This window comes from Pelobates fuscus, chromosome 4 (assembly GCF_036172605.1).
Source record: "Pelobates fuscus isolate aPelFus1 chromosome 4, aPelFus1.pri, whole genome shotgun sequence".
NCBI lineage: Eukaryota > Metazoa > Chordata > Amphibia > Anura > Pelobatidae > Pelobates > Pelobates fuscus.
The window spans coordinates 6,050,906-6,078,476 of NC_086320.1; the positions used below are offsets into that span (position 1 = coordinate 6,050,906).

Sequence of the window (27,571 nt, forward strand, 5' to 3'; positions counted from 1 at the left end):
AATAGCCTAGCATCCTGTAATACTCCATCCCCCAGACTCCCATCCTGTAATACTCCATCCCCCAGACTCCCATTCAGTAATAACCTAGCATCCTGTAATACTCCATCCCCAGACTCCCATCCAGTAATAGCCTAGCATCCTGTAATACTCCATCCCCAGACTCCCATCCAGTAATAGCCTAGCATCCTGTAATACTCCATCCCACAGACTCCCATCCAGTAATAGCCTAGGGTCCTGTAATACTCCATCCCCAGACTCCCATCCAGTAATAGCCTAGCATCCTGTAATAATCCATCCCCAGACTCCCATCCAGTAATAGCCTAGCATCCTGTAATACTCCATCCCACAGACTCCCATCCAGTAATAGCCTAGCATCCTGTAATACTCCATCCCCCAGACTCCCATTCAGTAATAGCCTAGCATCCTGTAATACTCCATCCCCCAGACTCCCATTCAGTAATAGCCTAGGATCCTGTAATACTCCATCCCCAGACTCCCATCCAGTAATAGCCTAGCATCCTGTAATACTCCATCCCCAGACTCCCATCCAGTAATAGCCTAGCATCCTGTAATACTCCATCCCCCAGACTCCCATTCAGTAATAGCCTAGCATCCTGTAATACTCCATCCCCCAGACTCCCATTCAGTAATAGCCTAGGATCCTGTAATACTCCATCCCCAGACTCCCATCCAGTAATAGCCTAGCATCCTGTAATACTCCATCCCCAGACTCCCATCCAGTAATAGCCTAGCATCCTGTAATACTCCATCCCCCAGACTCCCATTCAGTAATAGCCTAGCATCCTGTAATACTCCATCCCCCAGACTCCCATTCAGTAATAGCCTAGCATCCTGTAATACTCCATCCCCAGACTCCCATCCAGTAATAGCCTAGCATCCTGTAATACTCCATCCCCCAGACTCCCATTCAGTAATAGCCTAGCATCCTGTAATACTCCATCCCCCAGACTCCCATTCAGTAATAGCCTAGCATCCTGTCATACTCCATCCCCCAGACTCCCATCCTGTAATACTCCATCCCCAGACTCCCATCTAGTAATAGCCTAGCATCCTGTAATACTCCATCCCCAGACTCCCATCCAGTAATAGCCTAGCATCCTGTAATACTCCATCCCCAGACTCCCATCCAGTAATAGCCTAGCATCCTGTAATACTCCATCCCCCAGACTCCCATCCAGTAATAGCCTAGCATCCTGTAATACTCCATCCCCCAGACTCCCATCCAGTAATAGCCTAGCATCCTGTAATACTCCATCCCTCAGACTCCCATCCAGTAATAGCCTACCATCCTGTAATACTCCATCCCCCAGACTCCCATCCAGTAATAGCCTAGCATCCAGAAATACTCCATCCCACAGACTCCCATCCAGTAATAGCCTAGCATCCTGTAATACTCCATCCCACAGACTCCCATTCAGTAATAGCCTAGCATCCTGTAATACTCCATCCCCAGACTCCCATCCAGTAATAGCCTAGCATCCTGTAATACTCCATCCCCAGACTCCCATCCAGTAATAGCCTAGCATCCTGTGATACTCCATCCCCCAGACTCCCATCCTGTAATAGCCTAGCATCCTGTAATACTCCATCCCACAGACTCCCATTCAGTAATAGCCTAGCATCCTGTAATACTCCATCCCCAGACTCCCATTTAGTAATAGCCTAGCATCCTGTAATACTCCATCCCCAGACTCCCATCCAGTAATAGCCTAGCATCCTGTGATACTCCATCCCCAGACTCCCATCCTGTAATACTCCATCCCCAGACTCCCATCCAGTAATAGCCTAGCATCCTGTAATACTCCATCCCCAGACTCCCATCCAGTATTAGCATAGCATCCTGTAATACTCCATCCCCAGACTCCCATCCAGTATTAGCATAGCATCCTGTAATACTCCATCCCCAGACTCCCATCCAGTAATAGCCTAGCATCCTGTAATACTCCATCCCCAGACTCCCATCCAGTAATAGCCTAGCATCCTGTAATACTCCATCCCCAGACTCCCATCCAGTAATAGCCTAGCATCCTGTAATACTCCATCCCCAGACTCCCATCCAGTATTAGCATAGCATCCTGTAATACTCCATCCCCAGACTCCCATCCAGTATTAGCATAGCATCCTGTAATACTCCATCCCCAGACTCCCATCCAGTATTAGCATAGCATCCTGTAATACTCCATCCCCCAGACTCCCATCCAGTAATAGCCTAGCATCCTGTAATACTCCATCCCCCAGACTCCCATCCAGTAATAGCCTAGCATCCAGTAATACTCCATCCCACAGACTCCCATCCAGTAATAGCCTAGCATCCTGTAATACTCCATCCCCCAGACTACCATCGAGTAATAGTCTAGCATCCTGTAATACTCCATCCCCCAGACTCCCATCCAGTAATACTCCATCCCCCAGACTCCCATCCAGTAATAGCCTAGCATCCTGTAATACTCCATCCCCAGACTCCCATCCAGTAATAGCCTAGCATCCTGTGATACTCCATCCCCAGACTCCCATCCTGTAATACTCCATCCCCAGACTCCCATCCAGTAATAGCCTAGCATCCTGTAATACTCCATCCCCAGACTCCCATCCAGTATTAGCATAGCATCCTGTAATACTCCATCCCCAGACTCCCATCCAGTATTAGCATAGCATCCTGTAATACTCCATCCCCAGACTCCCATCCAGTAATAGCCTAGCATCCTGTAATACTCCATCCCCCAGACTCCCATTCAGTAATAGCCTAGCATCCTGTAATACTCCATCCCCCAGACTCCCATCCTGTAATACTCCATCCCCAGACTCCCATCTAGTAATAGCCTAGCATCCTGTAATACTCCATCCCCAGACTCCCATCCAGTAATAGCCTAGCATCCTGTAATACTCCATCCCCAGACTCCCATCCAGTAATAGCCTAGCATCCTGTAATACTCCATCCCCCAGACTCCCATCCAGTAATAGCCTAGCATCCTGTAATACTCCATCCCCCAGACTCCCATCCAGTAATAGCCTAGCATCCTGTAATACTCCATCCCTCAGACTCCCATCCAGTAATAGCCTACCATCCTGTAATACTCCATCCCCCAGACTCCCATCCAGTAATAGCCTAGTGTAACGGACCGTTTCAGCATAAAAGGGAATAAAATCCGTTTAGGCGATAATCCCCTTTCCTAGAGACAGGCACAGCTACTGCGGAACACCAAACTCCCGAACTGGATACAAGATAACACTCCGAACTGGAACAGCTGAACAAGAAAAGCATACAATCCGCTTACACTCCTGGCAGTCAGCTTACAATCCAATTCCCCCCAAGAACGAGACGACACTTCATTTTGAGGGTTAAACAGGAACTCAGGACTGGCTCCTCCAGCCTGGCTTTTATTACAATAATCCACATACAGGCCACACCCAGGGGGAGGCATAAAATAACCAATCCGAGATATGGTACAACCCACACATCCCCTCCCCTTAGCCTGAGAGATAATCCACTTATTATACAGTTTAAAACATAACTTTTACACAATATCTGTAACTTCAAAACCATACATCATATTCGCATAAAAATACATATTCGCAATCAATCCATTCGGGGGAACAACATACTCAAAAATTGCATGAATCAGACCAGGGGTTCAAAAGTTACTAAAAGTATCTTTTGGGCCCTGGCTTGCAGCATGGCACAATCTGGCTCAAACAGAAGTAAAACATCCCCCACAATGCATCCCGGCTTCCTCCCTTCTGCCCTGGAGATAATTGGAGAAGTAATCCAATTATCTAGGACTAGAGTCAGACTCCATTAACCACATGGTTGCAAAAAGACAGTAAAAGACATAAAATTACATACTGATACATTTAACACATAAAACACACATTTCTACATATCCCCAGTTTAACTGAACACATAAATACCTACATAATATTTAAGACAGTATTACTGTGATATGTTACAAAGTCTTAAAGGGACATTAGTCCCAAAAGTCCCAATATGTCCATCGCTGATTTTAAAGGGCCAGTAGCAGCAATATAAATTATTACATGCCCAAATATAGTGTTTATAGAGCAATATGTCCATGGGCCGTAGTCGCAGGGCAGGAGGCTAGCAACCAGGCTTCTCCAGTTCACAGTGGCGAAGTTGGTTTCGCCACAATTCTCCCCTTTACCAATTAGACTAACAGGGTATCTGACCTCCTGCCGGTCAGTGCCCTGGTTAGTCCAGCAACCCACCCACAAAACAGAAATAGTAGAGCAGCCCACCCACAATAAATAGTTACTACACCTGGGTGAGGGAGGATCTTGTCCGGGTTCAGGTGCCTCACCACGGCTGTGTGGGGGGCTGGTAGGCTGCCTTGGTAGGTTGCTGAGGGGGCAGAGACCAGCAGTACTCTGTCCTGTTGCCAGCACTACCACGGGAGTAGTCTGGTTGGAGCCTGGTTGCTGGAGACTGACTGTCTCCCCTTTGGATATATCGCTCTGTGGCTGGGGAACAGGACCGACCGTCCCTACCCCTGGTGCTGTAAGTGCAGAGACTACGGTCCCATCTGCACAGCTGTGGGGCTTAACATCTCCCCTTGATGGGTTAGGCTGCCGCTGGAGAGAGGGTGTAACAAGCTCCTCTCTCTGGATGGTAAACTGCCGCTGGGGAGAGGGGTTAGCAGGCTCCTCTCCCTGGCACTCTCTCTGCTGGTGGAAAGGGGAACCAGCTGTCTCCCCTTTCATTCTCTTGTCCGGCTGCTGGGGTGCGAGACTGACTGTCTCTGCTCCCTGCAGGACACACTGCCGCTGGGGAGGATGTACGACACCATCAGCTCCCTGGGGTACACACTGCCGCTGGGGAGGGAGGACGCTGCTCTCCTCTCCCTTCACTTCACACTGCCTTCTTGGCATATCACTTTGCTGCTGGGGGGCAGGAACAACAACCTCTGCCCCCTGTAACTCAGCCTGCCGCTGGGGAGGGAGGACGACACCATCCGCTCCCTGGGTTACACACTGCCGCTGGGGAGGAAGGACGGCACCTTCTGCTCCCTGGGACACACACTGCCGCTGGGGAGGATGGACGACACCATCAGCTCCCTGGGGTACACACTGCCGCTGGGGAGGAAGGACTGCACCTTCTGCTCCCTGGGACACACACTGCCGTTGGGGATCTGGGCCGGAATTTAATAGTTCTACATAGTCCATCTCCAGCCCTTGTTCCATGGCAGCGAAACGGCGGAGGTCTCGTCCCAGTCCAATAGATCTCGGGCCCTGTAACATCTCACTCCGGTAATGCACGATAGCCCAGTACCGTGACTCTGCTGGACTGCCGAAGTCGGCGTCTTCTGTTAGGGCCTTCCACAACAGGCCAGGGCTAGTGTAGTGATCCCCCTCCGGCTGGATGCCCTCTGCCCTCCACGTCTCTGGCTGGACAGTGCACCACCACAGTGCCCGGTATGAGACGTCCAGGCTCAGTTCCCTTTCCACGAGGTACTCAAGTTGTCTTACCCGCTCCCCTCCGGGTTGGTCCCCCAGAAGCGGCATCCGCCAGGCCATTTGTTCCTCCAACAGGTATGCGGTACCAGGAAAGCGCTGCTGCCGTTGATACTGGACTTCTTCCCGGGCATCATACCATAATCTTATCCGGGCATTATCTCTCCATTCTAATTCACTCTCTTCCTCAGGTGTGTGTGTTGCCCAGGTGTGCGTGTTGCCCATTTTCCCAAAATCCTTCGTAGATAGGGGCGCTGTACGGGTACTGGCGTTGCCCTCACTTTGTAATCCAGGAATAGTGTTGTCTGTAGCTGTCCCTCTGGTTGTAGGAACGATCCCACCGCTGCCACCAATTGTAACGGACCGTTTCAGCATAAAAGGGAATAAAATCCGTTTAGGCGATAATCCCCTTTCCTAGAGACAGGCACAGCTACTGCGGAACACCAAACTCCCGAACTGGATACAAGATAACACTCCGAACTGGAACAGCTGAACAAGAAAAGCATACAATCCGCTTACACTCCTGGCAGTCAGCTTACAATCCAATTCCCCCCAAGAACGAGACGACACTTCATTTTGAGGGTTAAACAGGAACTCAGGACTGGCTCCTCCAGCCTGGCTTTTATTACAATAATCCACATACAGGCCACACCCAGGGGGAGGCATAAAATAACCAATCCGAGATATGGTACAACCCACACATCCCCTCCCCTTAGCCTGAGAGATAATCCACTTATTATACAGTTTAAAACATAACTTTTACACAATATCTGTAACTTCAAAACCATACATCATATTCGCATACAAATACATATTCGCAATCAATCCATTCGGGGGAACAACATACTCAAAAATTGCATGAATCAGACCAGGGGTTCAAAAGTTACTAAAAGTATCTTTTGTGCCCTGGCTTGCAGCATGGCACAATCTGGCTCAAACAGAAGTAAAACATCCCCCACAATGCATCCCGGCTTCCTCCCTTCTGCCCTGGAGATAATTGGAGAAGTAATCCAATTATCTAGGACTAGAGTCAGACTCCATTAACCACATGGTTGCAAAAAGACAGTAAAAGACATAAAATTACATACTGATACATTTAACACATAAAACACACATTTCTACATATCCCCAGTTTAACTGAACACATAAATACCTACATAATATTTAAGACAGTATTACTGTGATATGTTACAAAGTCTTAAAGGGACATTAGTCCCAAAAGTCCCAATATGTCCATCGCTGATTTTAAAGGGCCAGTAGCAGCAATATAAATTATTACATGCCCAAATATAGTGTTTATAGAGCAATATGTCCATGGGCCGTAGTCGCAGGGCAGGAGGCTAGCAACCAGGCTTCTCCAGTTCACAGTGGCGAAGTTGGTTTCGCCACACCTAGCATCCAGTAATACTCCATCCCACAGACTCCCATCCAGTAATAGCCTAGCATCCTGTAATACTCCATCCCACAGACTCCCATTCAGTAATAGCCTAGCATCCTGTAATACTCCATCCCCAGACTCCCATCCAGTAATAGCCTAGCATCCTGTAATACTCCATCCCCAGACTCCCATCCAGTAATAGCCTAGCATCCTGTGATACTCCATCCCCCAGACTCCCATCCTGTAATAGCCTAGCATCCTGTAATACTCCATCCCACAGACTCCCATTCAGTAATAGCCTAGCATCCTGTAATACTCCATCCCCAGACTCCCATTTAGTAATAGCCTAGCATCCTGTAATACTCCATCCCCAGACTCCCATCCAGTAATAGCCTAGCATCCTGTGATACTCCATCCCCAGACTCCCATCCTGTAATACTCCATCCCCAGACTCCCATCCAGTAATAGCCTAGCATCCTGTAATACTCCATCCCCAGACTCCCATCCAGTATTAGCATAGCATCCTGTAATACTCCATCCCCAGACTCCCATCCAGTATTAGCAAAGCATCCTGTAATACTCCATCCCCAGACTCCCATCCAGTAATAGCCTAGCATCCTGTAATACTCCATCCCCAGACTCCCATCCAGTAATAGCCTAGCATCCTGTAATACTCCATCCCCAGACTCCCATCCAGTAATAGCCTAGCATCCTGTAATACTCCATCCCCAGACTCCCATCCAGTATTAGCATAGCATCCTGTAATACTCCATCCCCAGACTCCCATCCAGTATTAGCATAGCATCCTGTAATACTCCATCCCCAGACTCCCATCCAGTATTAGCATAGCATCCTGTAATACTCCATCCCCCAGACTCCCATCCAGTAATAGCCTAGCATCCTGTAATACTCCATCCCCCAGACTCCCATCCAGTAATAGCCTAGCATCCAGTAATACTCCATCCCACAGACTCCCATCCAGTAATAGCCTAGCATCCTGTAATACTCCATCCCCCAGACTACCATCGAGTAATAGTCTAGCATCCTGTAATACTCCATCCCCCAGACTCCCATCCAGTAATACTCCATCCCCCAGACTCCCATCCAGTAATAGCCTAGCATCCTGTAATACTCCATCCCCAGACTCCCATCCAGTAATAGCCTAGCATCCTGTAATACTCAATCCCCAGACTCCCATCCAGTAATAGCCTAGCATCCTGTAATACTCCATCCCCAGACTCCCATCCAGTATTAGCATAGCATCCTGTAATACTCCATCCCCCAGACTCCCATCCAGTCTAGCATCCTGTAATACTCCATCCCCCAGACTCCCATCCTGTAATACTCCATCCCCCAGACTCCCATCCACTAATAGCCTAGCATCCTGTAATACTCCATCCCCTAGACTAATAGCCTAGCATCCTGTAATACTCCATCCCCAGACTCCCATCCAGTAATAGCCTAGCATCCTGTAATACTCCATCCCCCAGACTCCCATCCAGTAATAGCCTAGCATCCTGTAATACTCCATCCCCAGACTCCCATCCAGTAATAGCCTAGCGTCCTGTAATACTCCATCCCCCAGACTCCCATCCAGTAATAGCCTAGCATCCTGTAATACTCCAGCCCACAGGCTCCCATTCAGTAATAGCCTAGCATCCTGTAATACTCCATCCCACAGACTCCCATTCAGTAATAGCCTAGCATCCTGTAATACTCCATCCCCAGACTCCCATCCAGTAATAGCCTAGCATCCTGTAATACTCCATCCCCAGACTCCCATCCAGTAATAGCCTAGCATCCTGTAATACTCCATCCCCAGACTCCCATCCAGTAATAGCCTAGCATCCTGTAATACTCCATCCCCAGACTCCCATCCAGTAATAGCCTAGCATCCTGTAATACTCCATCCCCCAGACTCCCATCGGGTAATAGCCTAGCATCCTGTAATATTCCATCCTTCAGACTACCATCGAGTAATAGCTTAGCATCCTGTAATACTCCGTCCCCAGACTCCCATTCAGTAATAGCCTAGCATCCTGTAATACTCCATCCCACAGACTCCCATCCAGTAATAGCCTAGCATCCTGTAATGCTCCATCCCCAGACTCCCATCCAGTAATAGCCTAGCATCCTGTAATACTTCATCCCCCAGACTCCCATCCAGTAATAGCCTAGCATCCTGTAATACTCCATCCCCAGACTCCCATCCAGTAATAGCCTAGCATCCTGTAATACTCCATCCCCCATACTCCCATTCAGTAATAGCCTAGCATCCTGTAATATTCTGTCCCCCAGACTCCCATGCAGTAATAGCCTAGCATCCTGTAATACTCCATCTCCCAGACTCCCATCCAGTAATAGTCTAGCATCCTCTACTACTCCATCCCCCAGACTCCCATTCAGTAATAGCCTAGCATCCTGTAATACTCCATCCCCCAGACTCCCATCCTGTAATACTCCATCCCCCAGACTCCCATTCAGTAATAACCTAGCATCCTGTAATACTCCATCTCCCAGACTCCCATCCAGTAAAAGTCTAGCATCCTGTAATACTCCATCCCCCAGACTCCCATTCAGTAATAGCCTAGCATCCTGTAATACTCCATCCCCCAGACTCCCATCCTGTAATACTCCATCCCCCAGACTTCCATTCAGTAATAACCTAGCATCCTGTAATACTCCATCCCCAGACTCCCATCCAGTAATAGCCTAGCATCCTGTAATACTCCATCCCCAGACTCCCATCCAGTAATAGCCTAGCATCCTGTAATACTCCATCCCACAGACTCCCATCCAGTAATAGCCTAGGGTCCTGTAATACTCCATCCCCAGACTCCCATCCAGTAATAGCCTAGCATCCTGTAATAATCCATCCCCAGACTCCCATCCAGTAATAGCCTAGCATCCTGTAATACTCCATCCCACAGACTCCCATCCAGTAATAGCCTAGCATCCTGTAATACTCCATCCCCCAGACTCCCATTCAGTAATAGCCTAGCATCCTGTAATACTCCATCCCCCAGACTCCCATTCAGTAATAGCCTAGGATCCTGTAATACTCCATCCCCAGACTCCCATCCAGTAATAGCCTAGCATCCTGTAATACTCCATCCCCAGACTCCCATCCAGTAATAGCCTAGCATCCTGTAATACTCCATCCCCCAGACTCCCATTCAGTAATAGCCTAGCATCCTGTAATACTCCATCCCCCAGACTCCCATTCAGTAATAGCCTAGGATCCTGTAATACTCCATCCCCAGACTCCCATCCAGTAATAGCCTAGCATCCTGTAATACTCCATCCCCAGACTCCCATCCAGTAATAGCCTAGCATCCTGTAATACTCCATCCCCCAGACTCCCATTCAGTAATAGCCTAGCATCCTGTAATACTCCATCCCCCAGACTCCCATTCAGTAATAGCCTAGCATCCTGTAATACTCCATCCCCAGACTCCCATCCAGTAATAGCCTAGCATCCTGTAATACTCCATCCCCCAGACTCCCATTCAGTAATAGCCTAGCATCCTGTAATACTCCATCCCCCAGACTCCCATTCAGTAATAGCCTAGCATCCTGTCATACTCCATCCCCCAGACTCCCATCCTGTAATACTCCATCCCCAGACTCCCATCTAGTAATAGCCTAGCATCCTGTAATACTCCATCCCCAGACTCCCATCCAGTAATAGCCTAGCATCCTGTAATACTCCATCCCCAGACTCCCATCCAGTAATAGCCTAGCATCCTGTAATACTCCATCCCCCAGACTCCCATCCAGTAATAGCCTAGCATCCTGTAATACTCCATCCCCCAGACTCCCATCCAGTAATAGCCTAGCATCCTGTAATACTCCATCCCTCAGACTCCCATCCAGTAATAGCCTACCATCCTGTAATACTCCATCCCCCAGACTCCCATCCAGTAATAGCCTAGCATCCAGAAATACTCCATCCCACAGACTCCCATCCAGTAATAGCCTAGCATCCTGTAATACTCCATCCCACAGACTCCCATTCAGTAATAGCCTAGCATCCTGTAATACTCCATCCCCAGACTCCCATCCAGTAATAGCCTAGCATCCTGTAATACTCCATCCCCAGACTCCCATCCAGTAATAGCCTAGCATCCTGTGATACTCCATCCCCCAGACTCCCATCCTGTAATAGCCTAGCATCCTGTAATACTCCATCCCACAGACTCCCATTCAGTAATAGCCTAGCATCCTGTAATACTCCATCCCCAGACTCCCATTTAGTAATAGCCTAGCATCCTGTAATACTCCATCCCCAGACTCCCATCCAGTAATAGCCTAGCATCCTGTGATACTCCATCCCCAGACTCCCATCCTGTAATACTCCATCCCCAGACTCCCATCCAGTAATAGCCTAGCATCCTGTAATACTCCATCCCCAGACTCCCATCCAGTATTAGCATAGCATCCTGTAATACTCCATCCCCAGACTCCCATCCAGTATTAGCATAGCATCCTGTAATACTCCATCCCCAGACTCCCATCCAGTAATAGCCTAGCATCCTGTAATACTCCATCCCCAGACTCCCATCCAGTAATAGCCTAGCATCCTGTAATACTCCATCCCCAGACTCCCATCCAGTAATAGCCTAGCATCCTGTAATACTCCATCCCCAGACTCCCATCCAGTATTAGCATAGCATCCTGTAATACTCCATCCCCAGACTCCCATCCAGTATTAGCATAGCATCCTGTAATACTCCATCCCCAGACTCCCATCCAGTATTAGCATAGCATCCTGTAATACTCCATCCCCCAGACTCCCATCCAGTAATAGCCTAGCATCCTGTAATACTCCATCCCCCAGACTCCCATCCAGTAATAGCCTAGCATCCAGTAATACTCCATCCCACAGACTCCCATCCAGTAATAGCCTAGCATCCTGTAATACTCCATCCCCCAGACTACCATCGAGTAATAGTCTAGCATCCTGTAATACTCCATCCCCCAGACTCCCATCCAGTAATACTCCATCCCCCAGACTCCCATCCAGTAATAGCCTAGCATCCTGTAATACTCCATCCCCAGACTCCCATCCAGTAATAGCCTAGCATCCTGTGATACTCCACCCCCAGACTCCCATCCTGTAATACTCCATCCCCAGACTCCCATCCAGTAATAGCCTAGCATCCTGTAATACTCCATCCCCAGACTCCCATCCAGTATTAGCATAGCATCCTGTAATACTCCATCCCCAGACTCCCATCCAGTATTAGCATAGCATCCTGTAATACTCCATCCCCAGACTCCCATCCAGTAATAGCCTAGCATCCTGTAATACTCCATCCCCAGACTCCCATCCAGTAATAGCCTAGCATCCTGTAATACTCCATCCCCAGACTCCCATCCAGTAATAGCCTAGCATCCTGTAATACTCCATCCCCAGACTCCCATCCAGTATTAGCATAGCATCCTGTAATACTCCATCCCCAGACTCCCATCCAGTATTAGCATAGCATCCTGTAATACTCCATCCCCAGACTCCCATCCAGTATTAGCATAGCATCCTGTAATACTCCATCCCCCAGACTCCCATCCAGTAATAGCCTAGCATCCTGTAATACTCCATCCCCCAGACTCCCATCCAGTAATAGCCTAGCATTCAGTAATACTCCATCCCACAGACTCCCATCCAGTAATAGCCTAGCATCCTGTAATACTCCATCCCCCAGACTACCATCGAGTAATAGTCTAGCATCCTGTAATACTCCATCCCCCAGACTCCCATCCAGTAATACTCCATCCCCCAGACTCCCATCCAGTAATAGCCTAGCATCCTGTAATACTCCATCCCCAGACTCCCATCCAGTAATAGCCTAGCATCCTGTAATACTCCATCCCCAGACTCCCATCCAGTAATAGCCTAGCATCCTGTAATACTCCATCCCCAGACTCCCATCCAGTATTAGCATAGCATCCTGTAATACTCCATCCCCCAGACTCCCATCCAGTCTAGCATCCTGTAATACTCCATCCCCCAGACTCCCATCCTGTAATACTCCATCCCCCAGACTCCCATCCACTAATAGCCTAGCATCCTGTAATACTCCATCCCCTAGACTAATAGCCTAGCATCCTGTAATACTCCATCCCCAGACTCCCATCCAGTAATAGCCTAGCATCCTGTAATACTCCATCCCCCAGACTCCCATCCAGTAATAGCCTAGCTTCCTGTAATACTCCATCCCCAGACTCCCATCCAGTAATAGCCTAGCGTCCTGTAATACTCCATCCCCCAGACTCCCATCCAGTAATAGCCTAGCATCCTGTAATACTCCAGCCCACAGGCTCCCATTCAGTAATAGCCTAGCATCCTGTAATACTCCATCCCCCAGACTACCATCGAGTAATAGTCTAGCATCCTGTAATACTCCATCCCCCAGACTCCCATCCAGTAATACTCCATCCCCCAGACTCCCATCCAGTAATAGCCTAGCATCCTGTAATACTCCATCCCCAGACTCCCATCCAGTAATAGCCTAGCATCCTGTAATACTCCATCCCCAGACTCCCATCCAGTAATAGCTTAGCATCCTGTAATACTCCATCCCCAGACTCCCATCCAGTATTAGCATAGCATCCTGTAATACTCCATCCCCCAGACTCCCATCCAGTCTAGCATCCTGTAATACTCCATCCCCCAGACTCCCATCCTGTAATACTCCATCCCCCAGACTCCCATCCACTAATAGCCTAGCATCCTGTAATACTCCATCCCCTAGACTAATAGCCTAGCATCCTGTAATACTCCATCCCCAGACTCCCATCCAGTAATAGCCTAGCATCCTGTAATACTCCATCCCCCAGACTCCCATCCAGTAATAGCCTAGCATCCTGTAATACTCCATCCCCAGACTCCCATCCAGTAATAGCCTAGCGTCCTGTAATACTCCATCCCCCAGACTCCCATCCAGTAATAGCCTAGCATCCTGTAATACTCCAGCCCACAGGCTCCCATTCAGTAATAGCCTAGCATCCTGTAATACTCCATCCCACAGACTCCCATTCAGTAATAGCCTAGCATCCTGTAATACTCCATCCCCAGACTCCCATCCAGTAATAGCCTAGCATCCTGTAATACTCCATCCCCAGACTCCCATCCAGTAATAGCCTAGCATCCTGTAATACTCCATCCCCAGACTCCCATCCAGTAATAGCCTAGCATCCTGTAATACTCCATCCCCAGACTCCCATCCAGTAATAGCCTAGCATCCTGTAATACTCCATCCCCCAGACTCCCATCGGGTAATAGCCTAGCATCCTGTAATATTCCATCCTTCAGACTACCATCGAGTAATAGCTTAGCATCCTGTAATACTCCGTCCCCAGACTCCCATTCAGTAATAGCCTAGCATCCTGTAATACTCCAGCCCACAGGCTCCCATTCAGTAATAGCCTAGCATCCTGTAATACTCCATCCCACAGACTCCCATTCAGTAATAGCCTAGCATCCTGTAATACTCCATCCCCAGACTCCCATCCAGTAATAGCCTAGCATCCTGTAATACTCCATCCCCAGACTCCCATCCAGTAATAGCCTAGCATCCTGTAATACTCCATCCCCAGACTCCCATCCAGTAATAGCCTAGCATCCTGTAATACTCCATCCCCAGACTCCCATCCAGTAATAGCCTAGCATCCTGTAATACTCCATCCCCCAGACTCCCATCGGGTAATAGCCTAGCATCCTGTAATATTCCATCCTTCAGACTACCATCGAGTAATAGCTTAGCATCCTGTAATACTCCGTCCCCAGACTCCCATTCAGTAATAGCCTAGCATCCTGTAATACTCCATCCCACAGACTCCCATCCAGTAATAGCCTAGCATCCTGTAATGCTCCATCCCCAGACTCCCATCCAGTAATAGCCTAGCATCCTGTAATACTGCGTCCCCAGACTCCCATCCAGTAATAGCCTAGCATCCTGTAATACTTCATCCCCCAGACTCCCATCCAGTAATAGCCTAGCATCCTGTAATACTCCATCCCCAGACTCCCATCCAGTAATAGCCTAGCATTCTGTAATACTCCATCCCCCATACTCCCATTCAGTAATAGCCTAGCATCCTGTAATATTCTGTCCCCCAGACTCCCATGCAGTAATAGCCTAGCATCCTGTAATACTCCATCTCCCAGACTCCCATCCAGTAATAGTCTAGCATCCTCTACTACTCCATCCCCCAGACTCCCATTCAGTAATAGCCTAGCATCCTGTAATACTCCATCCCCCAGACTCCCATCCTGTAATACTCCATCCCCCAGACTCCCATTCAGTAATAACCTAGCATCCTGTAATACTCCATCTCCCAGACTCCCATCCAGTAAAAGTCTAGCATCCTGTAATACTCCATCCCCCAGACTCCCATTCAGTAATAGCCTAGCATCCTGTAATACTCCATCCCCCAGACTCCCATCCTGTAATACTCCATCCCCCAGACTCCCATTCAGTAATAACCTAGCATCCTGTAATACTCCATCCCTCAGACTCCCATCCAGTAATAGCCTAGCATCCAGTAATACTCCATCCCACAGACTCCCATCCAGTAATAGCCTAGCATCCTGTAATTCTCCATCCCCCAGACTACCATCGAGTAATAGTCTAGCATCCTGTAATACTCCATCCCCCAGACTCCCATCCAGTAATACTCCATCCCCCAGACTCCCATCCAGTAATAGCCTAGCATCCTGTAATACTCCATCCCCAGACTCCCATCCAGTAATAGCCTAGCATCCTGTAATACTCCATCCCCAGACTCCCATCCAGTAATAGCCTAGCATCCTGTAATACTCCATCCCCAGACTCCCATCCAGTATTAGCATAGCATCCTGTAATACTCCATCCCCCAGACTCCCATCCAGTCTAGCATCCTGTAATACTCCATCCCCCAGACTCCCATCCTGTAATACTCCATCCCCCAGACTCCCATCCACTAATAGCCTAGCATCCTGTAATACTCCATCCCCTAGACTAATAGCCTAGCATCCTGTAATACTCCATCCCCAGACTCCCATCCAGTAATAGCCTAGCATCCTGTAATACTCCATCCCCCAGACTCCCATCCAGTAATAGCCTAGCATCCTGTAATACTCCATCCCCAGACTCCCATCCAGTAATAGCCTAGCGTCCTGTAATACTCCATCCCCCAGACTCCCATCCAGTAATAGCCTAGCATCCTGTAATACTCCAGCCCACAGGCTCCCATTCAGTAATAGCCTAGCATCCTGTAATACTCCATCCCACAGACTCCCATTCAGTAATAGCCTAGCATCCTGTAATACTCCATCCCCAGACTCCCATCCAGTAATAGCCTAGCATCCTGTAATACTCCATTCCCCAGACTCCCATCCAGTAATAGCCTAGCATCCTGTAATACTCCATCCCCAGACTCCCATCCAGTAATAGCCTAGCATCCTGTAATACTCCATCCCCAGACTCCCATCCAGTAATAGCCTAGCATCCTGTAATACTCCATCCCCCAGACTCCCATCGGGTAATAGCCTAGCATCCTGTAATATTCCATCCTTCAGACTACCATCGAGTAATAGCTTAGCATCCTGTAATACTCCGTCCCCAGACTCCCATTCAGTAATAGCCTAGCATCCTGTAATACTCCATCCCACAGACTCCCATCCAGTAATAGCCTAGCATCCTGTAATGCTCCATCCCCAGACTCCCATCCAGTAATAGCCTAGCATCCTGTAATACTGCGTCCCCAGACTCCCATCCAGTAATAGCCTAGCATCCTGTAATACTTCATCCCCCAGACTCCCATCCAGTAATAGCCTAGCATCCTGTAATACTCCATCCCCAGACTCCCATCCAGTAATAGCCTAGCATCCTGTAATACTCCATCCCCCATACTCCCATTCAGTAATAGCCTAGCATCCTGTAATATTCTGTCCCCCAGACTCCCATGCAGTAATAGCCTAGCATCCTGTAATACTCCATCTCCCAGACTCCCATCCAGTAATAGTCTAGCATCCTCTACTACTCCATCCCCCAGACTCCCATTCAGTAATAGCCTAGCATCCTGTAATACTCCATCCCCCAGACTCCCATCCTGTAATACTCCATCCCCCAGACTCCCATTCAGTAATAACCTAGCATCCTGTAATACTCCATCTCCCAGACTCCCATCCAGTAAAAGTCTAGCATCCTGTAATACTCCATCCCCCAGACTCCCATTCAGTAATAGCCTAGCATCCTGTAATACTCCATCCCCCAGACTCCCATCCTGTAATACTCCATCCCCCAGACTCCCATTCAGTAATAACCTAGCATCCTGTAATACTCCATCCCCAGACTCCCATCCAGTAATAGCCTAGTATCCTGTAATTCTCCATCCCCAGACTCCCATCCAATAATAGCCTAGCATCCTGTAATACTCCATCCCCCAGACTCCCATGCAGTAATAGCCTAGCATCCTGTAATACTCCATCCCCCAGACTCACATCCAGTAATAGCCTAGCATCCTGTAATACTCCATCCCCCAGACTCCCATCCTGCAATACTCCATCCCACTGACTCCCATCCAGTAATAGCCTAGCATCCTGTAATACTCTATCCCACAGACTCCCATCCAGTAATAGCCTAGCATCCTGTAATACTCCATCCCTCAGACTCCCATCCAGTAATAGCCTAGCATCCTGTAATACTCCATCCCACAGACTCCCATCCAGTAATAGCCTAGCATCCTGTAATACTTGATCCCCCAGACTCCCATCCTGTAATACTCCATCCCCCAGACTCCCATCCAGTAATAGCCTAGCATCGTGTAATATTCCATCCCCCAGACTCCCATCCAGTAATAGCCTAGCATCCTGTAATACTCCATCCCCCATACTCCCATTCAGTAATAGCCTAGCATCCTGTAATACTCCATCCCCAGACTCCCATCCAGTAATAGCCTAGCATCCTGTAATACTCCATCCCCAGACTCCCATCCAGTAATAGCCTAGCATCCTGTAATACTCCATCCCGCAGACTCACATTCAGTAGTAGCCTAGCATCCTGTAATACTCCATCCCCCAGACTCCCATCCAGTAATAGCTTAGGGTCCTGTAATACTCCATCCCCCAGACTCCCATCCAGTATTAGCCTAGCATCCTGCAATACTTCATCCCCCAGACTCCCATCCTGCAATACTCCATCCCACAGACTCCCATCCAGTAATAGCCTAGCATCCTGTATTACTCCATCCCCCAGACTCCCATCCTGTAATACTCCATCCCCCAGACTCCCATCCTGTAATACTCCATCCCCCAGACTCCCATTCAGTAATAACCTAGCATCCTGTAATACTCCATCCCCAGACTCCCATCCAGTAATAGCCTAGTATCCTGTAATACTCCATCCCCAGACTCCCATCCAATAATAGCCTAGCATCCTGTAATACTCCATCCCCCAGACTCCCATGCAGTAATAGCCTAGCATCCTGTAATACTCCATCCCCCAGACTCACATCCAGTAATAGCCTAGCATCCTGTAATACTCCATCCCCCAGACTCCCATCCTGCAATACTCCATCCCACTGACTCCAATCCAGTAATAGCTTAGGGTCCTGTAATACTCCATCCCCCAGACTCCCATCCAGTATTAGCCTAGCATCCTGTAATACTCCATCCCCAGACTCCCATCCAGTAATAGCCTAATATCCTGTAATACTCCATCCCCCAGACTCCCATCCAGTATTAGCCTAGCATCCTGCAATACTCCATCCCACAGACTCACATTCAGTAATAGCCTAGCATCCTGTAATACTCCCTTCCCCAGACTCCCATCCAGTAATAGCTTAGGGTCCTGTAATACTCCATCCCCCAGACTCCCATCCAGTATTAGCCTAGCATCCCGCAATACTTCATCCCCCAGACTCCCATCCTGCAATACTCCATCCCACAGACTCCCATCCAGTAATAGCCTAGCATCCTGTATTACTCCATCCCCCAGACTCCCATCCTGTAATACTCCATCCCCCAGACTCCCATCCTGTAATACTCCATCCCCCAGACTCCCATTCAGTAATAACCTAGCATCCTGTAATACTCCATCCCCAGACTCCCATCCAGTAATAGCCTAGTATCCTGTAATACTCCATCCCCAGACTCCCATCCAATAATAGCCTAGCATCCTGAAATACTCCATCCCCCAGACTCCCATGCAGTAATAGCCTAGCATCCTGTAATACTCCATCCCCCAGACTCACATCCAGTAATAGCCTAGCATCCTGTAATACTCCATCCCCCAGACTACCATCCTGCAATACTCCATCCCACTGACTCCAATCCAGTAATAGCTTAGGGTCCTGCAATACTCCATCCCACAGACTCCCATCCAGTAATAGCCTAGCATCCTGTATTACTCCATCCCCCAGACTACCATCCTGTAATACTCCATCCCCCAGACTCCCATGCAGTAATAGCCTAGCATCCTGTAATACTCCATCCCCCAGACTCCCATCCTGCAATACTCCATCCCACTGACTCCCATCCAGTAATAGCTTAGGGTCCTGTAATACTCCATCCCCCAGACTCCCATCCAGTATTAGCCTAGCATCCTGCAATACTTCATCCCCCAGACTCCCATCCTGCAATACTCCATCCCACAGACTCACATTCAGTAATAGCCTAGCATCCTGTAATACTCCATCCCCCAGACTCCCATCCAGTAATAGCCTAGCATCCTGTAATACTCCATCCCCAGACTCCCATCCAGTAATAGCCTAGCGTCCTGTAATACTCCATCCCACAGGCTCCCATTCAGTAATAGCCTAGCATCCTGTAATACTCCATCCCACAGGCTCCCATTCAGTAATAGCCTAGCATCCTGTAATACTCCCACAGACTCCCACAGACTCCCATTCAGTAATAGCCTAGCATCCTGTAATACTCCATCCCCCAGACTCCCATCCAGTAATAGCCTAGCATCCTGTAATACTCCATCCCTCGACTCCCATCCAGTAATAGCTTAGCATCCTGTAATACTCCGTCCCCAGACTCCCATTCAGTAATAGCCTAGCATCCTGTAATACTCCATCCCCCAGACTCCCATCCAGTAATAGCCTAGCATCCTGTAATGCTCCATCCCCAGACTCCCATCCAGTAATAGCCTAGCATCCTGTAATACTCCGTCCCCAGACTCCCATCCAGTAATAGCCTAGCATACTGTAATACTTCATCCCCCAGACTCCCATCCAGTAATAGCCTAGCATCCTGTAATACTCCATCCCCAGACTCCCATCCAGTAATAGCCTAGCATCCTGTAATACTCCATCCCCCATACTCCCATTCAGTAATAGCCTAGCATCCTGTAATATTCCGTCCCCCAGACTCCCATGCAGTAATAGCCTAGCATCCTGTAACACTCCATCTCCCAGACACCCATCCAGTAATAGTCTAGCATCCTGTAATACTCCATCTCCCAGACTCCCATTCAGTAATAGCCTAGCATCCTGTAATACTCCATCCCCCAGACTCCCATCCTGTAATACTCCATCCCCCAGACTCCCATTCAGTGATAACCTAGCATCCTGTAATACTCCATCCCCAGACCCCATCCAGTAATAGCCTAGCATCCTGTAATACTCCATCCCCCAGAATCCCATCCAGTAATAGCCTGGGTCCTGTAATACTCCATCCCCCATACTCCCATTCAGTAATAACCTAGCATCCTGTAATACTCCATCCCCCAGACTCCCATCCTGTAATACTCCATCCCCCAGACTCCCATCCAGTAATAGTCTAGCATCCTGTAATACTCCATCCCCCAGACTCCCATCCAGTAATAGCCTAGCATCCTGTAATACTCCATCCCCCAGACTCACATTCAGTAATAGCCTAGCATCCTGTAATACTCCATCCCCCAGACTCCCATCCAGTCTAGCATCCTGTAATACTCCATCCCCCAGACTCCCATCCTGTAATACTCCATCCCCCAGACTCCCATCCACTAATAGCCTAGCATCCTGTAATACTCCATCCCCAGACTCCCATCCAGTAATAGCCTAGCATCCTGTAATACTCCATCCCCAGACTCCCATCCAGTAATAGCCTAGCGTCCTGTAATACTCCATTCCCCAGACTCCCATCCAGTAATAGCCTAGCATCCTGTAATACTCCATCCCAAAGGCTCCCATTCAGTAATAGCCTAGCATCCTGTAATACTCCATCCCACAGACTCCCATTCAGTAATAGCCTAGCATCCTGTAATACTCCATTCCCCAGACTCCCATCCAGTAATAGCCTAGCATCCTGTAATACTCCATCCCACAGGCTCCCATTCAGTAATAGCCTAGCATCCTGTAATATTCCATCCCACAGACTCCCATTCAGTAATAGCCTAGCATCCTGTAATACTCAATCCCCAGACTCCCATCCAGTAATAGCCTAGCATCCTGTAATACTCCATCCCCAGACTCCCATCCAGTAATAGCCTAGCATCCTGTAATACTCCATCCCCAGACTCCCATCCAGTAATAGCCTAGCATCCTGTAATACTCCATCCCTCAGACTACCATCCAGTAATAGCTTAGCATCCTGTAATACTCCGTCCCCAGACTCCCATTCAGTAATAGCCTAGCATCCTGTAATACTCCATCCCACAGACTCCCATCCAGTAATAGCCTAGCATCCTGTAATGCTCCATCCCCAGACTCCCATCCAGTAATAGCCTAGCATCCTGTAATACTCCGTCCCCAGACTCCCATCCAGTAATAGCCTAGCATCCTGTAATACTTCATCCCCCAGACTCCCATCCAGCAATAGCCTAGCATCCTGTAATACTCCATCCCCAGACTCCCATCCAGTAATAGCCTAGCATCCTGTAATACTCCATCCCCCATACTCCCATTCAGTAATAGCCTAGCATCCTGTAATACTCCATCCCCCAGACTCCCATGCAGTAATAGCCTAGCATCCTGTAACACTCCATCTCCCAGACTCCCATCCAGTAATAGCCTAGCATCCTGAAATACTCCATCCCCCAGACTCCCATCCTGTAATACTCCATCCCCCAGACTCCCATTCAGTAATAGCCTAGCATCCTGAAATACTCCATCCACCAGACTCCCATCCTGTAATACTCCATCCCCCAGTCTCCCATTCAGTAATAACCTAGCATCCTGTAATACTCCATCCCCAGACTCCCATCCAGTAATAGTCTAGGGTCCTGTAATACTCCATCCCCCAGACTCTTATCCAGTAATAGCCTGGGGTCCTGTAATACTCCGTCCCTCAGACTCCCATCCAGTAATAGCCTAGCATCCTGTAATACTCCATCCCTCAGACTCCCATCCAGTAATAGCCTAGCATCCTGTAATACTCCATCCCACAGACTCCCATCCAGTAATAGCCTAGCATCCTGTAATACTCCATCCCTCAGACTCCTATCCAGTAATAGCCTAGCATCCTGTAATACTCCATCCCACAGACTCCCATCCATTAATAGCCTTGCATCCTGTAATACTCCATCCCTCAGACTCCCATCCAGTTATAGCCTAGCATCCTGTAATACTCCATCCCCCAGACTAATAGCCTAGCATCCTGTAATACTCCATCCCACAGACTCCCATCCAGTAATAGCCTAGGATCCTGTAATACTCCCTACCCAGACTCCCATTCAGTAATAGCCTAGCATCCTGTAATACTCCATCCCTCAGACTCCCATCCAGTAATAGCCTAGCATCCTGTAATACTCCATCCCACAGACTCCCATCCAGTAATAGCCTAGCATCCTGTAATACTCCATCCCTCAGACTCCCATCCTGCAATACTCCATCCCACAGACTCCCATCCAGTAATAGCCTAGCATCCTGTAATACTCCATCCCACATACTCCCATCCAGTAATAGCCTAGCATCCTGTAATACTCCATCCCACAGACTCCCATCCAGTAATAGCCTAGCATCCTGTAATACTCCATCCCCAGACTCCCATCCAGTAATAGCCTAGCATCCTGTAATACTCCATCCCACAGACTCCCATCCAGTAATAGCCTAGCATCCTGTAATACTCCATCCCCAGACTCCTATCCACTAATAGCCTAGCATCCTGTAATACTCCATCCCCCAGACTCCCATCCAGTAATAGCCTAGCATCCTGTAATACTCCATCCCCAGACTCCCATCCAGTAATAGCCTAGCATCCTGTAATACTCCATCCCCAGACTCCCATCCAGTAATAGCCTAGCATCCTGTAATACTCCATCCCCCAGACTCATATCCAGTAATAGCCTAGCATCCTGTAATACTCCATCCCCAGACTCCCATCCAGTAATAGCCTAGCATCCTGTAATACTTGATCCCCCAGACTCCCATCCAGTAATAGCCTAGCATCCTGTAATACTTGATCCCCCAGACTCCCATCCAGTAATAGCCTAGCATCCTGTAATACTTCATCCCCCAGACTCCCATCCAGTAATAGCCTAGCATCCTGTAATACTTGATCCCCCAGACTCCCATCCAGTATTAGCCTAGCATCCTGTAATACTTGATCCCCCAGACTCCCATCCAGTAATAGCCTAGCATCCTGTAATACTTCATCCCCCAGACTCCCATCCAGTAATAGCCTAGCATCCTGTAATACTCCATCCCCCAGACTCCCATCCAGTAATAGCCTAGCATCCTGTAATACTTGATCCCCCAGACTCCCATCCAGTAATAGCCTAGCATCCTGTAATACTCCATCCCCCAGACTCCCATCCAGTAATAGCCTAGCATCCTGTAATACTCCATCCCACAGACTCCCATCCAGTAATAGCCTAGCATCCTGTAATACTCCATCCCCCAGACTCCCATCCAGTAATAGCCTAGCATCCTGTAATACTTCATCCCCCAGACTCCCATCCAGTAATAGCCTAGCATCCTGTAATACTTGATCCCCCAGACTCCCATCCAGTAATAGCCTAGCATCCTGTAATACTCCAACCCACAGACTCCCATCCTAAACTGGGCTCTATTGTTAAAAACTCAGTTCTGATATCTGTTTCCAGTAATTTATTATTGATGTGGTCTCTTTGTATAAGTGTTTAATAACTGTCCCCCCTGTGCTATATCCTCTCTTACCTCCTCTATTTCCCTTTTGATGTCCATCGCTCGTTGTGTCACCGATCCTAAGATAGGGACGTTGATATTTGTGATGGATGGACTCAGGGTCTCCAAGCGCAAAACTCTGTGCGGAGAGGCCATTTTGACCTCAACTGCAGAGAAAAAAAGAAATATTATCCTTAATAATTCCCAGTTCCCTTGTGTTCTCCGTGCCTTTTTAATCCCCAGGGAGAAGTGGTAACAAGACTGAAAACATCAACGTAATAACATGTTTACTGGTGCAAATTAACACCAGCACCACTATTGGTGTAATTTAATTCACTAATGCAGATATTTGAAATGCAGGTCATTCTGTACCTCATACTCTTACCAAGTCTATTCAATGGCCTGTATCTAGCGTGGGCCTGACTGCAATGTGCTATGTGGCTAAATGTCTTCTGTTTACACCTTGACATGTCGATGGCCTAGAACCAGCCTTTTGGAACTGGTGTCTACCTCTTCTCTAGGGAGATTGATTTAAGGAGAATTTACTAGATAGTCACCTTAAAAGACAATGTTCCGGCAGAGCCTGGCTGCTGTAGTGACTGGTCGCATGATCCTAGAGCTACCAACCATAACTGCCTATATAACTGCACCCAGTGTTTTGCGGGACCCCCCTTGTCACCAAGACTAAGATAGGACGAAAAACCAAGAAGCCCAGAACAGACAAGCCCAGTCCGAGGCTAACAATTGGCGATCTGTGGCAGCAAGCACATTGTGCAACTGGGCCACCCTCTCAGGAGCATGCACATACTTAGCCCGATAGTAGTCAAGGAAGAAGGCCCCTAGGCAGAACATATCCCTCTAGAGACCTAGTCCAACATACTGGGATCCAGTAAACTCGGAGGGACCGGTCCATAGGTAGGGTCGCTCCCTAGGAAGAACTCCACACTTCCCTATTAGCAATCTCTCCAGCAACATAACATTACTTATCCGCCTAGCCGATCTGAAGAACACGACCCAACAGGCGGTGCTTCCTTGTCTGAAAGTGTTACACTACAAAACCCCTACCCCTTAGCTAGATAAAAAGGACGATTCAAAGGATTTGATCACTGAAACAAGATATTCTATTAGAGACCTGGGTAGCCTGGACCCCGAGGAGGGCAGGCTGACCCTCACACTGCATTTATGTTCTACCTTGGTTATTTTTATCGTTTTATCGCTATCCTTAACGTTGTTTTTCTTTCTTTACAAACGTTGGTCATGGGAATGACTGTATAATTGTAATTCCCTTGATGCTTACTGTACAGCTTGCATTGTTAGGAATGGCACAGCATATTAGTTGGCATGCATAGCCTGTCATCTAACTGCATCACCTGCTTTAACCTCACAGACCAAGCCAGCTGAACAAACATTATCTTATTAGGTGAGCCTTAAATGGTCATCTGAAAAAATGAAGCTTCATAATCCAAGGAGGCGAACTCCTATTACGCTAACCGCTTAGCGGATGAGATAGAACTTGTAGGAATATGTGTAACGGAGCTCCGTGTACTCCGACCGAGTACCCTCCGTTGATGGATGCTCCTAGCGCTTCCAGAGGACTCCAGTCACTCCACCAGACACCATAAGCACCGCAGGCTGCAGCTATCTCCCTTCAGAACGAAGCAGGAACAAGCTCTTACAAGAGCTCAGTGACTATAGCAAGGGAATATGCCTAGCATAGCAATCCCTTGTAGCAGATTCCCCCAATAAGAGACAGGACTCAAGTTGAGGGTAAAAATAGAACTCTCTGGCTGCTAGCTTGCAGCCCTTTTTATTAGGTGCTCCCATGAAGGGGAGGGACACACACAGTAACGTACATTAACCAATCACACAATAGTTACATCCCACACATAGCCCTCCCCTCTACCTGTAAACTAATTATCTGTACACACAGGAAAATACAATTATCATAGGTAGGGAAAATACAGTTTTTACACAACATTCATAACTCCCAAAATATACATCACATTCACATAAAAATACATATACACAATCAATCCATTCGGGGGAACAACATACTCAAAAATCATACGAATTGGACCAGGGGTTCAAAAGTTAGTACAAATGTGCATTTGACCTTCTGTAAGCATGGTTTTTAGAAGCTCAAACTAGTTCCCCAGAATCCTCTATCCTGGAGACAATGGAGAAGCTGATTTAATTATATCCAGGGACAAACACAGCCTCCATTAAGCACATGTTACCAGCAACCACCAAAAGACATAAAAATACATAACTCCTGTTATACTAAACAGAACCCCCACATTCAACCCATCCCCAGATGGCTTGGATCTGAGCGCTCAACATATCCAAACAGCGTTTAGATGCCACAAACACAGTTCAAACGCCATGGGGTTTAAGTTTCGTATGGGCTGATGAGAGGGCCCATAATCCTGGGGCAGCCCAATAACCCACAGTATGCCCAAATACCGTGCATAAAGGGCCAAATCGCCCAGGGACCGTAGTCACAGGGTAAGAGGCGGGCAAGCAGCCCCCTCCAAAACACAGTGGCGAAGTGGCTTTCGCTACAATATGAAATAGTTAACTTTTCTTGTCCATATGTATTTTATGCTTAGATAAGGTTTATAATCATTATTGCTGACTGAAAGGATATGAAACAGTTAAACTCTTTTTGCTTTGAATGCTTTAAAATAATGTTTGAAATAGTTATGCTGACTTTGGCAGATGTATTTTGTACCAATGTCTTCCTTCTAGAGGATGTGCGACCTTGCTTGACCTCCGGATGTTCCTGTCCCGTCTTTATTCAAATGCTTATCTTTATGCGTCGGGTTGTGTACCGAGGTGTGTGGTTGTGGCATAGCAGGTGGGGGGTTGTGTGGGAGGGGATAGGGAGGTCGTGCTTGTAGGCTGTTCTGTTTTACCATCTTGTTTGTCTCCCCGTGTTAGTACGTGGTAGGCTTGTGTAGCTATAGTCGGTACTTTCGTCCGTTGTAGGTTTGGTTTTTGTAGCTCTTGTCTGGGTGTGTCTGGGTTTGCGTATTGCGTTCAATAGGTCTGCTGATGATTATGTTTGTCGTACAAAAGGTGAGATGGTGGGGTCAGGAGTAGTGGGTTGATCTTAAGGTGGTTTGTCCCTACTGAGGGCTTTTTGGCCGTGTATGGGACAGGGCGGTGCACGGGGCCCCAGTCCGAGGAGGTTCGGTGGTATACATGCTCTGGGTATTCCTCTTGGTTATAGGGCTATTCCCTGTCCGTGCACTTTGGGGTGCTGCAGGGGCGTTAAGTCCTTTATTTGTTTTATTGCATTTACCAGGGTAAAGATGTGTCTCCCTCAATCCATGGGTCCCAAATTTTGTGGAAGCGGTTAGGCGTGTCATGTAGTAAGGATGTGAGTTTGTCCATTTGTATGTGTTCTAATATTTTTTTCGTGATAATCGTCGGGGATGGGATTCGGGGAGTCGACCATAGTTCCGCTATTGCTCTCCTAGCTGCGAGGGCTATGCGGGCGCTAAGTTTATTTTCAGCTCTTGTGAGGTCTTCCAGGGGTTTTGATAGCAGTAACGCCCAAGGGTCTAGTGGGTATGGTTTATGCAGTATCTTGGACAGTAGGTTTGTGACTTTTGTCCATAGGGGTTTGAGTTTGGGGCAAGTCCA

General features: G+C 48.2%; 1 protein-coding gene across 2 annotated transcripts in view; it reads right to left on the reverse strand.

Annotated features, from left to right (window-relative positions):
• The window catches only part of LOC134608257 (alanine aminotransferase 2-like), a 90,254-nt gene that overhangs the window by 37,083 nt on the left and 25,600 nt on the right, over window positions 1–27,571 (reverse strand). For both annotated transcript variants that reach the window (XM_063450939.1, XM_063450938.1), the window contains exon 2: window positions 23,957–24,090. In XM_063450939.1, coding sequence (XP_063307009.1) covers window positions 23,957–24,079 — 123 coding nt within the window. In that variant the 5' untranslated portion in view covers window positions 24,080–24,090. The remainder of the gene's footprint in view (window positions 1–23,956; window positions 24,091–27,571) is intronic.